Source organism: Arachis ipaensis, chromosome B3, assembly GCF_059453495.1.
Source record: "Arachis ipaensis isolate K30076 ecotype BB chromosome B3, ASM5945349v1, whole genome shotgun sequence".
NCBI lineage: Eukaryota > Viridiplantae > Streptophyta > Magnoliopsida > Fabales > Fabaceae > Arachis > Arachis ipaensis.
Window position 1 is genome coordinate 3,624,091 of NC_142438.1, and position 13,617 is coordinate 3,637,707.

The window sequence follows — 13,617 nt, forward strand, 5'->3', positions numbered from 1 at the left end:
TTTATAATTAAATTTTAAATTTTTGAAAACAAAAATAAAAAATTATTTTAACACTAAAAAAATTAGTTAATATTACTGGATAATATAAAAATTGCTTCTATACATTTTCATGTTAATATATATATGTTGACTCACCTATATGTATAGTAATAATATATATGTATAGTATATAGTAATAATTACATGTATATAAAGAAAGAAATATCAAGAGGCACATCTTAATATAAAGAGAAACCTTCCAAAAATATTTATTGATGTGTATAGTACTATTATATCATATAAAAAATATGAAGATTTTATTACTATATAGTATAATATATATTATTGTTTGTACGATGGACATGCATGGAGGGAGGGACCATATGTGTAAAGAGAATCTCACAGGCTTGTGAGTTCAATTTGGACTTATTCTAAATTGTTTTGTCCCTTCCAACATGCAAAAAATGCAATGGCCCCCACATCACGAGTCATTTCTATGATTATATACGTCACGTGAATTTCTCAAATTTGCACAGTTGCACCATTCTCTTCCTCGCTCACCCTCTGCCCGAGTCAACTCACCATTTATTTTGTCCACTCTATCATTCATCTATTTCTTCATCATTTACCTGTAAGTCTGTAACATCATTCATGGTAAAATTATTAGATTCTGACATTCTGTTATTGTTGTTCAAAATATCTACGCAATCAATTCTTTTCAACTAGAATTTTAATTTATTCATGTAAGAAAATCAGTAGTAGCTTGTGTAATTTGTGTTGTCGTTGGGATAAATAACTATTAACTAACTACATGAAGAATGTGAAAACGCATTCTTTATTTTCTTTATATATGACAAATGTAGTGTAGATATCATTTTTTTTTATCAAAGATAGGAGATTCGAACCCGCAATTTCTTAATTGAGTACAGGGAGACTATATCATTTGAGTTATAACTCTTTGGCGTAATGTAGATATCATTATTATAAGGAAAACTGTTAAACGAATATTAGTACATACAACTAAAAAAATTACTATGTACTTATAATCAGTTAATAGAATCAATTATTATGTATTCAATATGATTTACTTTGTAGATATATACTTGTAGGTATATATATTCAATTAGTATCACTCTACGTTGTAAGAGTTGAGTAATCCGTGCAGTTATTCTTAATTATATAGATAACTGCATGTAAGTTCTACTAATTATATAGATAACTACACGTGAAGTTGATACTGAGAGTCGTTAGATGATTTGACTGAATTTTTATCTAACGACTTTCAAGTATTAACTTCATGTGAAGTCGACTGCACCTGAGTTTCCACCTTTAATTATTTGATGCATATATGAAAATAAGAAGAATAATAATGTCATTGATGATATATATATATATATATGATACAAGTTGGAAGTTAAAGTGCTAACAGTAATGTCCACTACTACTACTGTAGTGGGTTTGATGATGCATATCCATGGCTGTGAAGTCAGCTAGGTGTTGCTGTAACATCAATGGCCTAGTGTTGCTCATTGTTGATTCATCTTCTCCAACTCCAAGAAAATCCCTTGTTAAACCCAGTTCATCATCTTCATCTTTATTATCATTCTTTGATGGCCTCCTTGGATTCAATATTAATGGAGGAATAATCATGTTACTACTACTGATGCTACCTTCCAAATTCACCAACTCATCACCTCCTCCAATTTGTGATGCTTTTTGTAACATTATGTGGTGATGATGATGGTAATTACTAGCACCAAAATAGAACATGTCATCTTGTTCTTGCTTTAATCCTGCATGTGGTGGTGGCATCATCATAGCCACGTTGGCATTGTTGTTATTGTTTGTGAGTGATGATGATGATGCTTCTGGATTCTGCTGCCATTGTTGTGATCCAAACATAGAGTTGTTCACTACATCATGATGAGGCATAATAATAGTGTTGCCATTGGTGCATGCACTACTAGTGTTTGATGAAATGCCACTAACATGATTATGATTGTTATTGCTATTGCCCTGGTCTAGCCATAGTGGAATCTGAATATTATTGTTGTTGTTGATATTATTGTTCCTCATCATCATCAGCTTCTGATCTGAATAATAACCACCACCACCACCACCAAATTCCGAGTGAAATCCAGCACTTGGAAGAATGTGATGACGAGGGATGATTCTACTTGTTGCTAATTGATGATGATGATGATGATGATGATGATTATGATCTCTTCTACCCATCAAGTTGCTCAAAGTTGTTGGAACTGAGCTTATTCTTGCACCTTCTTCAGCCAATGCATCACAAAATGCTCTGTGTGTTATGAAGCTGTCCTTCCTAATCATCATTAATTAGTAATTAACACGTCATTAACAATAATGAACAACCCTAAATACAATCATATTCAACATTATTCAACAGTCACTCCTCCCAAAAACTTAAGCTGATAAGAGACGTACCGGGAGAAAATGGTGCCACAGTCGCACTTGTACTCCCGAGTCCCGCAGATCTTGGCATGGGCCTTCCAATCGGAATGAACGGCGTATTTCTTGGAACACTTGTCACACTTCCATTTCTTCTCGCCATGCTTCCTGCTGTAGTGTTTCTTGATACCTGTGAGGTCCCCCAGTGCTCTACAGGGGTCATGGTGCACGCAAGACTTCTCCGGGCACACGTACACCTTCTTCCTCACTTGTTCTTCTTTGTTTCTCTGCTTTAGCTTCCATGGAAGGTTGTGTCCTCTCCTATGCAGCTGCAAGTTCTGGTCCCTCTGGAAACCCTTGTTGCAGATTTCGCATACGAAACGGTTCGTTGCCATCAACGATTTTGGTGACATAGCTATCACTTCTGCATCCGGATCTGTATCAAAACATATGTAATAACTAACACTCAAATTTGAATCTGCAGTTAACTTCATATAAAGTTGATATCTGAGAATCGACGACAATTTAGTCAAATCTGTCAAATCATTTAACAACTCTCAGCTATAAACTTTTACGTTCTCACCTTAGTATATATATATATATATATATCAATTAATCATTGAAGTTGATTGATTACTTGCCTGGTGTTCCAGGAAGATTTCTCCTCTTCTTGGTGGGTTGATTTGAATTAGGTTTTGAGTTATTGCTACTAGGGTTTGAGGTTGGGTCTTGGAGATGAACCAAGGTGCTTGTGATGGTGGTGTTGGGAGGAAGAACAGAAGAAAAGGGTTCTTCAGACATCATCTTTGGAAGGCAAAGAAAAATTGTATCTCCTAAAATGGCAAATTATATTATTAAACCTACCAATTTCTAAAAACCATGTAAATAGTTTTTGAAGTAGATGAAGAAAGAGGAACTACATAAAAGAAAAAATAAACTAAGCCCAAAAAATAATATATAAAATAAGAATAATAGGTATAGGAAAACCAATTTATGCTTGTGTACTATTAGGTTCTGCCGGTGATTGTGCTGTGAAAGATAGATAAATATCTGAAGAAGCATGTGTTGTTATTAGGAATAAAACTTGAGACAGGTGTTGATGAGTTTCATTCCATTGATGATTTTTCTCATCATTTTGATATTAAAATAATAAAATAATAATGAATAATAAAAAGTATTTATATGTGTATTGGAACTAAGGAAATTGATGGAATTGGATTTTTACATGTGAGCTGCCCGGAAAGCACACTAGTCATAGTTTAGAGAATCTTATAAGAAATTATTATCAAGAATTAATAATTAAATGAAGAAGAAAAAGAAAGGGATTGGAATAATAATAAATATATAAACATTGAATATTTATTTTATTTTCTCTCCTTATCTAACACGGCTGCTGTGAGAGGTAGTCAGCCATTGAATCAACTATATATGGACCACTCTCTTCCCTACATCTCTCTCTCTCTCTCTCTATATATATATATATATATATATATATATATATGTATATATATATCTTTCATTTTCACTCACATGTATATTACAGTTTATATATGTGTACATATTAATTAATACATAGTTTAGTTATGGAAAGTTATATAACTTGATATGTTTTTCAAATCTTAGTATGAAAAAAAAGTTGATATATCTTTTATCTTTTATAAAGTATTCAATCATCAAGTAAAATTACCTTCTTAAAAAAATGTAACAAAAAATTGTCTGATGAATATACACAAATTGATATATATAGTAGCTAGTGTAGTAGAGCTACTATCAAATTAAACTTGGGGAACATTAATGAACTTTCAAATAACTGGCTTTATTAATTAGTAGGTACCTTTGATGCAAAGAATTACTACTATTATATATCAGAAATTTAAATATGAAAGAGGATTAAAATGTATATCTTTTATATGACCTAAGGCTAAAAAAATATGGTAAAGGTTATTTATTAATTATTCTTCTATAGTATAAAATTTAGTATAACTATTTTTATATAAAATTAATAATTAAAATTAATAAATTATTTAATATATTTAATTAAATTATTATTTAATTATTATTAATTATTAAATTTATATAAAAATAATTGTACGTGAATTTTAGTATTCTTCCACATACATATTTACTAGAAATAATTCGAATGAGAGACCTTTCAACTTATCTAATCAAATTATTTGTAACACAATTTAAGAAGAAAAAAAAAGTAGTAGTAGTGTAAATGTAAAGTGTGAAGCAATGATAGGAAATGATAAAATAGAGGGAGAGAAAAAGTGGGTTGGCTTTATGGAAGGAGAAAATAATTGAGAGTTTGAAAAGTAAGAAAAGAGAAAAGTGAGTTAGCTTTACAGGGAGGGATGAGAATAATGATTATGGCATAATTATTATTATGACCCTAATAATCTTATGAAATGATAGAGATAGAGAAGGTGGTGCCGTCCGTGACACCTCACTGGTTAAGGGTAGGACCCATAAGAGTAAGACTGTCAGATAGAGAAAGAGAGAGAATATATCATTTTTTTTTCCTTTTTTTAATTAATTTATTTAATTTTTTTTTTGTCAACTACATTATTTTTCAATTTAACATATTAAGAAATAATCTATTATAAATTTAAACTCTATTTAAAATTTATTGTTAACTAATAAATTATTACATATACAAAATAAAATTTAAATACTCAATACTTATTTAAAGTACGAATATATTAACTATTAAATCAGTCTAAATTAATTTAATTTATTTATTTAATTTTGATGATAGAAAGACAAGAAATGAGTGCTACTGCTTTATGTGTCTGTGGCACACAGCAATCTCTTTGTGTGTATGCTTCACGTTTCTCTAGAAATTCGTCCACCTCTCCACCTCATTGCTGTTTCACAAATGGGAATAAATATTTTCAATTCAAAATATCAATAATTATCTTTAAATTATTTGAGCAGATTTACTGGCAATTAAAAGTTACTAATTCATCAATGCGATCTCTTTTGTTACATAATATATATAGTTAATCTACTTGAATTGGTCGAGTGGTTAATTCACTCGTCCGCTTAAGCAATTCAAGTGGTCAACTCACTCATCCGCTTAAGTAAATGTGTCAGGAATTCGAATTTCGCAGTAACTCATCGGTCAGCGACAACAAATCCTTAAATGGAACTCAAATCTGTGACAGATTAATTCTTTACTTATCGAATTGGAAGATACCGTGTACAACAAAAAAAAATATATATAATTCGTCCTCATGAACATTTTCAAACATTCATCATTGAAAGCCTTACTCAAGGAATTATATCATCTAATTTCTATATATTATCATCAATATGTATATATGGAAGATGTTATTTTCCAATAATAATAATAATAATAATAATAATAGAATTCAATACACTGTCAACGTAAAATAATCTTATATATATTTTATATAATATTATATTAACAAAAATAACTATTTTTTTTATCTTTATCACATAAATAATGATCATTAAAAAAAAGAAATATTATTAAACAATTATATATAAAATATTTTATATTATTAATATATTAAAATTAAATTTATAATAATAATTATCATATAAAATATCTTTCAATTATTAAATAATTCAATATGTTTAACTAAATTATTTGAGACAATATATATTCACATTTTAATTATTATTTGTTTCTCATGCAAATAATTATCTAATAAAATTATGAATTTACTTTTAACTTATGATTGATATATATAAAATAATTTTACGTACATTTAGTTACGTACTATATATATCAGCCATTAAAATTAAAGTATAAAATTATTGTTAAAATAAACATAAGTAATAAAGTAGTTATAATTTGAAAGATGCATGAATCATGAATGCATGCATGTATTTGAGTGGTAGCAGAAAATATATGGTGTCAGTGACACACTGCCCTAATTGGAATTTTGGCAATAATGGCAAAACAAGAAAGAACTAACACTCTAATAAAACCTTTTTTCACTGAGTTGACTCGGTCCTACAAAAAATCACAAATCAGCCCCCGCAAATAGCGTAAGTCTTCGTTCACCTTGACTCATTTTTTTTTTTTTTTTAGATTTTTTATAGTATCCACTAATTTGATAGGCTATCGACTAATTTATTATAGATTAAAGTTTTATTAAAAAATTAGAGATCACTCTAATAAAGATATTAAAAATATCTTTTTTTAAAGATGTTTATACATGTTATGTTATTATTGGACATTATTATTGAATCGGTTAATAAAAATAAACTAGAACAAAATCAGTTTATTATAGCAACAATAATAAACTCAATTGTCTGTATTATAATGATTAGACCTGATTTGATCCGATCGAATTATACTATTTAAATCGAATATCTTTAAATTTTTTGATAAAAAGACAATTATATTCCTGACTTTTTGTTTTTCGGACATTTAAATCCCTAAAAATTTAAAAATACAATTAATATAAATTCCTAAAAAAATTAGGTTTATTGTTATTGTTATAAAAAAAATCGGTTTTATTCTAATTTGTTAAGAAATTCAAAAATAACATGTTCATTAATACGTCCAATAATAATTAGACACATAAATGTCTTTACAAAAAGACGTTTTACGCATCTTTATGGAAACATCCCCTAAAAAATTTATCACTAGTTAATGAATTATTGCTATACTAATCCAATTTTATTTAACTTGACTCAATATTACCACACATTTACAATAACAAATTGAGGAATATATAATTTTTTATTATTTTTTTGAAGAGACAAAAAAAAAATAGTTGAATGGTTAGTTAAAAGGTTAGAGTTTTATAGTATATATATATTTTTCAAGTGTTTAATATTTTCTTAACAAAAGTATTTAATTTCTTTTTCCGTATAAATTTCATTTTAATGTATTATTGACATCAAATGTCATTTTCTGATCATTAAATTTTAATATATTCTATTAACATAGAAGAAAATTGCCTTTTCTATAACCACCTGAAAAGTTATTGAAAAGTAATAATAATCCAAGTGTAACTAGATTTTTGAAGTAAAAAGTAGTTTAATAATAAATATTGTTGAACTTATTAGTCGAATTATTAGTAGACTAAAACTGTTTTACTACAGTATAATAAATAAATAGGATTATTAGTTATCATATATGAAGCATACCATAAATATAATATAATAACAAATATATATCGAGAAAATATTTAATTTGGTCTCTGAAGTTATATTTGAGCTTCAATTTAGTCTTTAAAATTTGAATTGTCTCAATTTAGTCCCTAAATTTTTCAATTGACTTTGTGACAGAAATCACCACAGGAACTAACGTGGTTAAAATTTGAAAAATTTTAAAATTAAATTGAGACAATTGAAGGTTCAAAGACTAAATTAAAATTCGAGTATAATTTTAGGAGACAAATCGAATATTTTATTATATATATTTTTTAAAAGGCATGCGTTATATGCTTTTAATTAATTAATTAGTATAGCGATGGCGTTATACGTCGTTCACGACCTAATAATTCATAAAAATTTACGTGCATGTAGGTCTGATTTGAAAGAAATAATTTTATATGCATCAAATAATGCATGTAGCTGGCTATAATTATTTATAATGAAATCTTTGACCACATTATATTGTTAAAGCTATGGACTAAAATCTTCCCAAAGAAATGCATGAGCTTAACACCGCTCTTGATTAGTTAAGAATAAATATAAATATAATAAAACCTTGCGGTACGGTCATGATAATAAAATAAATATTAATTAAAAGTTTATAATTTATAAAATACTGGACCCTAGCATAAAAAAACAATATTATTCAAGTCTTTTTTATGTGTCTAAGATTTATTTTTTATAGAATTCAAAAATAAAAAATGAATTTTATTTTATTTTATTTTTATTTTTAAATAAATTAGACAAAAATTGTATACACACTGAAAAATTCAACTATCATTTTATCAATAATAAGTTGCATTATTTCTCAATTACTTTTCCTCCTCGTAGACGCCGTGGAAGTCAATTCAATCATTTAGGAATTTTCCTCGTCCAAAGAGAATTGCATATATATATATATATATATATATGCGCATAAATTTCCTTTTCCTTGGTGATATTTTAAAATAATATAGTCCATGTAGCTAAACTATATGAATGTAGATTTTCTTTTAAAATTACTTTTTTAATACACTTCTTTATGTACACTTCTTTAGATATAAAAGTGAATATAATGAAAATATTGTAATAAGTGTACACTATTTAAAAAAAAGAAAGAAAGAAAGAAAAATATACATTTTAAAATGTACCAAAAAGTAGTGGAAGTATTCATTTGTTTTTGTTAGTTATTAAATAATTAAATGAAAATATTTCATAATCAAAATAAATTAGTGAAAAATAATTAAAATTGATCTTATTTATTATTTATTAATTATTATTATAAAAATTTTGTTATCCTATATTCTAAGAACATTGATTAAACATATGATAAAAAAAATATTTTTATCATAAATAATATTAAAATATTTTATTTTTTTATAATATATTTAACCAATATTTTTAAGATATAAAATAATAAAATTTTTATTATAATTAATAAATATTAAATAAAATAAATTAAAAAATTTTTTAATCTCCGATAATTAAATTAAGCACTCACCCCCAATAGTATCATATGGCTAAACATGACCTACCTATCTACTACTACACTCACAAGATTGCTTTGGACAAATTGCGACATAATATTGTATTCAACTACTTTAATTTTGGAGATTCATCGTTCATTCCTTCCACTCAAGGGACATGAAATGAGTGCAATAATTTTTATGTTTTATTTTATTTATTTATGAGCACTATTAGAGAATAAATACTATAAAAATCAATTTAATCTATGTACGTGTCAATGTCGGCGCTACCACGAAGCTGACGTGTATGCAAACCATATGACATGTCTTTCTTTCAAGCTGAGCTGTACTAAAAAGGATACGAGGTGAGGCATGCATCTTCAATGTATATTGTATAGGAAGGAAAGTAGAAAGGTGAAAATTCAGGTGAAGTCGAATTCATGTGAATTTGATGAGTCGTTAGATGAAAATTTAGTCAAATCAGTCAAATTATTTAACAGCTTTTAGATACTAACTTTACGTGAAGTTGACTGCACCTGAGTTTCCACCAAATAGAAAATTATAGCCACTTTTATTTATAAAGCTTGTAATTCGATTAATTTGGATTCATTCTCATCACAATAAATAATAGTACTTTTCATTATTTTACTTTGTTATTATAATTGGATTAGTTTATCTGAATATCTGATAACATTGTTGTTAACTACTTTTTAGAATAACTACAGTGATTTCTTTTTTAAATAATAGTACTTTGCTATAATGTACGGATATTGATATAAGACATGACACGACATGAGACACACAACAGATAAATTTAAATTTTTTATAAGATACGACGATACAACATATATATAAAATATAAAATATTTTTTAAATAAATTATAATAATATATATTATTTTTAAATTCATTTCAACAATATATGTTAAGGATGGATACGGTTGACATGTAATATATTTAGGTGTATCTAAACGTGTTCGGAGAATAATTTTTTATTTTTTTTAAGATACAGCAAATTAGAGAAATGTGTTCGACACAGCAAATTAGAGAAGTGTCCGTGCTCCATACGTATTTTGTTAGTTCTCATTATTTTTTGGACTTGGTACGGGCCCAGTTGGCCCGATAATCACATATAATTCAAACTTGCAAATGTTGCAATTGGGCCCAAAACTTTGGGTTAATGTTGGGCCTATTTTGAAGTTTTTATTTTTTATTCTGCTATCTGTTCCAAAAAAAAAACAGAAAACCTGTTCCCGCTCATGCATCCAACGGTTATAACCGCCACATTCTCGTACTTTGTCTACTCTTTCCTCCTATTACAATCTCATACACTTCACTTCTTGTTCTTCTTTTCACCATGGATCCTCTTCCCACGCCACTTCCAGGTACCAATACAATCTTTTTTTTTTTTTTTTTTAATTTAATTTAATTTCATATTTTTCAATACTAATCAATCATAATAATAATAATCGTTTCCCTCAACAGTGAAAGCCAATGACTCAAAACAAAGAATCAACGCAAATGTTAAGCAAGCATCAACCAAAATCGCAACCAATGAATCCCAAATTCAATCTAGGTAATTAATTAATACCTTAATTTTAATCTACCAATTTTCCTTCACTATGATTTAGTTTCTTTCTTCACTCTGCTTTTTTTTTTTCTTCAGACAAAACCGGGTTTTTGGAACCGCTAGGAACACAAACATTATGGGAAAACCGGTTTGGGACAAGTGTACTACTACTACTACTACTACCAAACCAAAAATCTGTGTTCCAAAAAAACAAGCACCAAAATCTTCATCATCAGTTAGTAGTACCAACCCTGCTGAGAATGTTAATAATAGTCCGAGATTATTGAATGATGCTGGTGAACCGAAAACACCTCATGTTAGGACCAACCACAAGGGTAGTAAGCCTCCGGCGACGCCGTTTTACACGGCGGCGCATTGCAGCAAGTGCCGGTTTGATAAGTTGGAGACATCTTCTTATTGGATTGGCCAAATCAAGTTGGCAGAGTCCGTCGGGAAGCACTTCGTCGCCGCCGATTTCTTCCGCCTTGCATCGGAATCTATGGCGGAGGTTTGCTTCTTTTAACTCTCTTGCTTTTTTAGTGTTTCATGAATGTCAATTTTTTTCAAGTAAATATTGGCCTAATTGTGACAGAAATACATGCATTTATACACAAATACATAGTAACTGATTTTTAGTATGCGTATCGAATTTTTTATAATCTAATCTAGTTAATTGTTATTATTATAAGTTTTTTACTTTGGTGTTTAGTATTGTTTGATTTTTTGGACACAGCCAATTAGGAATCTTAGGATGGAACTTAAAAGATACTTGCTAAGGCATGAGTATCTATCGGAGCAAAAGATATGGAAAGAAGTTAGAGTTAAATATGGACTATTGAAGATTGAAAGCAACAACAATGATGCCTCTCAAATAATGGATTCATCTAGCAATGATCAAAACAAAATGGAGGAAAAACTAAGCTAATTTGTATACATGTAATTAGTTTGTTCTAAGTTTAATTTAGAACTTGTTTCAAGTTTGTACTTTGTATCTTGTGTTTCAATTTCTATACTATCATACTATCATAAGTTTATAACATAGCTAGTGTTTTATTGTAATTTGGCTCAAACATGTATGGAAAAAAAAATAAAAAATAGTTGAAAGTTGGGGCATTCCGAGAATTGAACTCGGGACCTCTCGCACCCTAAGCGAGAATCATACCACTAGACCAAATGCCCTTAATGGTTATTTTGGTCATTCTTTTAAATATTTGAATAATTAAAACAGTTTACCATGATGATCCAACTGAAGAAAATCAACGCAATAATGATATAAATGGATTCCTTAAATTTTAGTATACATCAACATTATGATTGAAATGTATAAAAATGAAAAAGTCATGTTCCCATGCCTACTAGGATAGGTATATTTTCAGTGACTCTAGAAATGAAAATAATGACAAAGGAACATGTTTGACCTATTAAGTGGACCAAGGTGTCGAAATTTGTATACCATTTTGAGAAACACATAGCTTTGACATACTCTACCCAATACCCATTATTCATCACTTGTAGTTTATGACACAAATCATCAACACATTCACACACAATAAACAACCCTGCTCCCTCTCTAAAGAAATTATGGAAATGACACATTACCAACCCTAGTTTTCCCTAATTTGGATTCCGTGAAGAATATATGAGCTAAAGAAAAAAGTTACTCATATACTCATTTTTTGCAAATCATTCATTAACCACCTTCTCTTATGTTTCCATCTTTCTTCTTTGTTTTTAACTCCTTTTTTTTTAATTGTGTTGATGTATTCATCACCATAAAAGTGAATATATGTATCAACTATCAAGATATGATTAGTGTAAATCACAAAATCATACCCCCATATCTGTCTAGATAATATTTAGAATTTAAGATTTAATATTTATGTGTAAAGATTGTCTATAAATGTAAATTTTAAATTATTATATATAAAACAAAGAAAATTTAAAGTTGATGTGTTCAAATTAATTATTAAAGGACAAAAATAAGATGAATTTAATTTCAATAAATTAACAATATAATTAAAAAGTTAGTTTAAATGACTTTTTAATTATTAAATTTAAAAATTAATTATCTTTGCTAATAGTATAATAATATAAAATTAGTTATTTGTATAGATTTCTTTTATATTAACATTATATGAAAATTTAAATTCAAATAACATACTATATATGGTTTATGAGATTGATTTTTTGAGTGATGTATATAAATATATATTTTTATGTGGTTAGAATTTAGATCATTCTATTATTTGCATAATTATTTACATAGCAGATAAATAAATGAGGAAAATAATTTTAACGACTGAGAGAATTAAACAATATCTTAAAACAGAATAAATGATTGATAGTTGCCACAGCCTGTACTTTGAAATTAAATCTTAGTAATTTACATAAAAGTATGGTGGGAAATATTTTTCTCTCTCCTTAGTCCTTGGAATAATTATAACTCTTTTAGATTTTATTTCTCTCATAATAATTACGAAAATGATGTATGAGAGAAAATGATAAGAATAATTTAAAGCACAATTTACCTTATTTGGTTGTGTTTATCTTATTAAGAAGGGTCTACAGTTTGCACTTTTTGAAGCAGGAAAACAAACAATGAAAAGAAAAATTCTCCATTCAATAATATGGTACAAATTTGTTGGTATGAAAGAAGATTATTATGACCCAATAACAGACATTGATTAATGTATGACACTGGACATAGGGATGTGTCACTAATTGATGGAAGTTGATTTTCCAACCACCATCTATGATCTATCTCGTCTCGTCACAGTACTCCATAGATTTTTTTTATTTAAAAATAAAAATTGACATGTTTTTTTTTTATATATAAAGTTGATAATTAAAAATCGTTAAATGAGTTTAATTTTGATTCACTGATAATATAAAATGTTTTATATAGTAGTACAATCACATTTGTGTTTTTGTATGACCATTCACGCGATCAATGAAAAAGACGTTACTAATGTGACGTTACGTAATTGGATGTATGTATAAAAATGTATTAAAATTAAATTTAAATATAATTTAGTTAAATTTATCAAATTATTTAATAATTTTTAACTAT

The 13,617-nt window shown here is 27.7% G+C and overlaps 2 protein-coding genes and 1 non-coding gene across 3 annotated transcripts; 1 reads left to right on the forward strand and 2 right to left on the reverse strand.

Moving 5' to 3' along the window:
• Positions 1–1,305: 1,305 nt before the first annotated feature.
• LOC107629194 (uncharacterized) lies at positions 1,306–3,537 on the reverse strand. Its single transcript, XM_016331912.3, has 3 exons — positions 3,036–3,537; positions 2,431–2,830; positions 1,306–2,308 (listed from the first exon to the last, which is right to left on the reverse strand). Exons 1-3 carry the CDS (start codon positions 3,196–3,198, stop codon positions 1,402–1,404), a joined length of 1,470 nt encoding a protein of 489 aa, XP_016187398.3. The 5' UTR covers positions 3,199–3,537; the 3' UTR covers positions 1,306–1,401.
• Positions 3,538–10,334: 6,797 nt separating this feature from the next.
• LOC107632360 (uncharacterized) lies at positions 10,335–11,472 on the forward strand. The gene is made up of 4 exons (XM_088507879.1): positions 10,335–10,362; positions 10,463–10,553; positions 10,644–11,055; positions 11,281–11,472. The coding sequence occupies exons 1-4, from the start codon at positions 10,335–10,337 to the stop codon at positions 11,470–11,472; spliced, it is 723 nt and encodes a 240-aa protein (XP_088364005.1).
• A 182-nt stretch (positions 11,473–11,654) lies between these two features.
• TRNAP-AGG (transfer RNA proline (anticodon AGG)) lies at positions 11,655–11,726 on the reverse strand. Its single transcript has one exon. It is a non-coding gene; the product is annotated as a tRNA-Pro (tRNA).
• Positions 11,727–13,617: the final 1,891 nt, after the last annotated feature.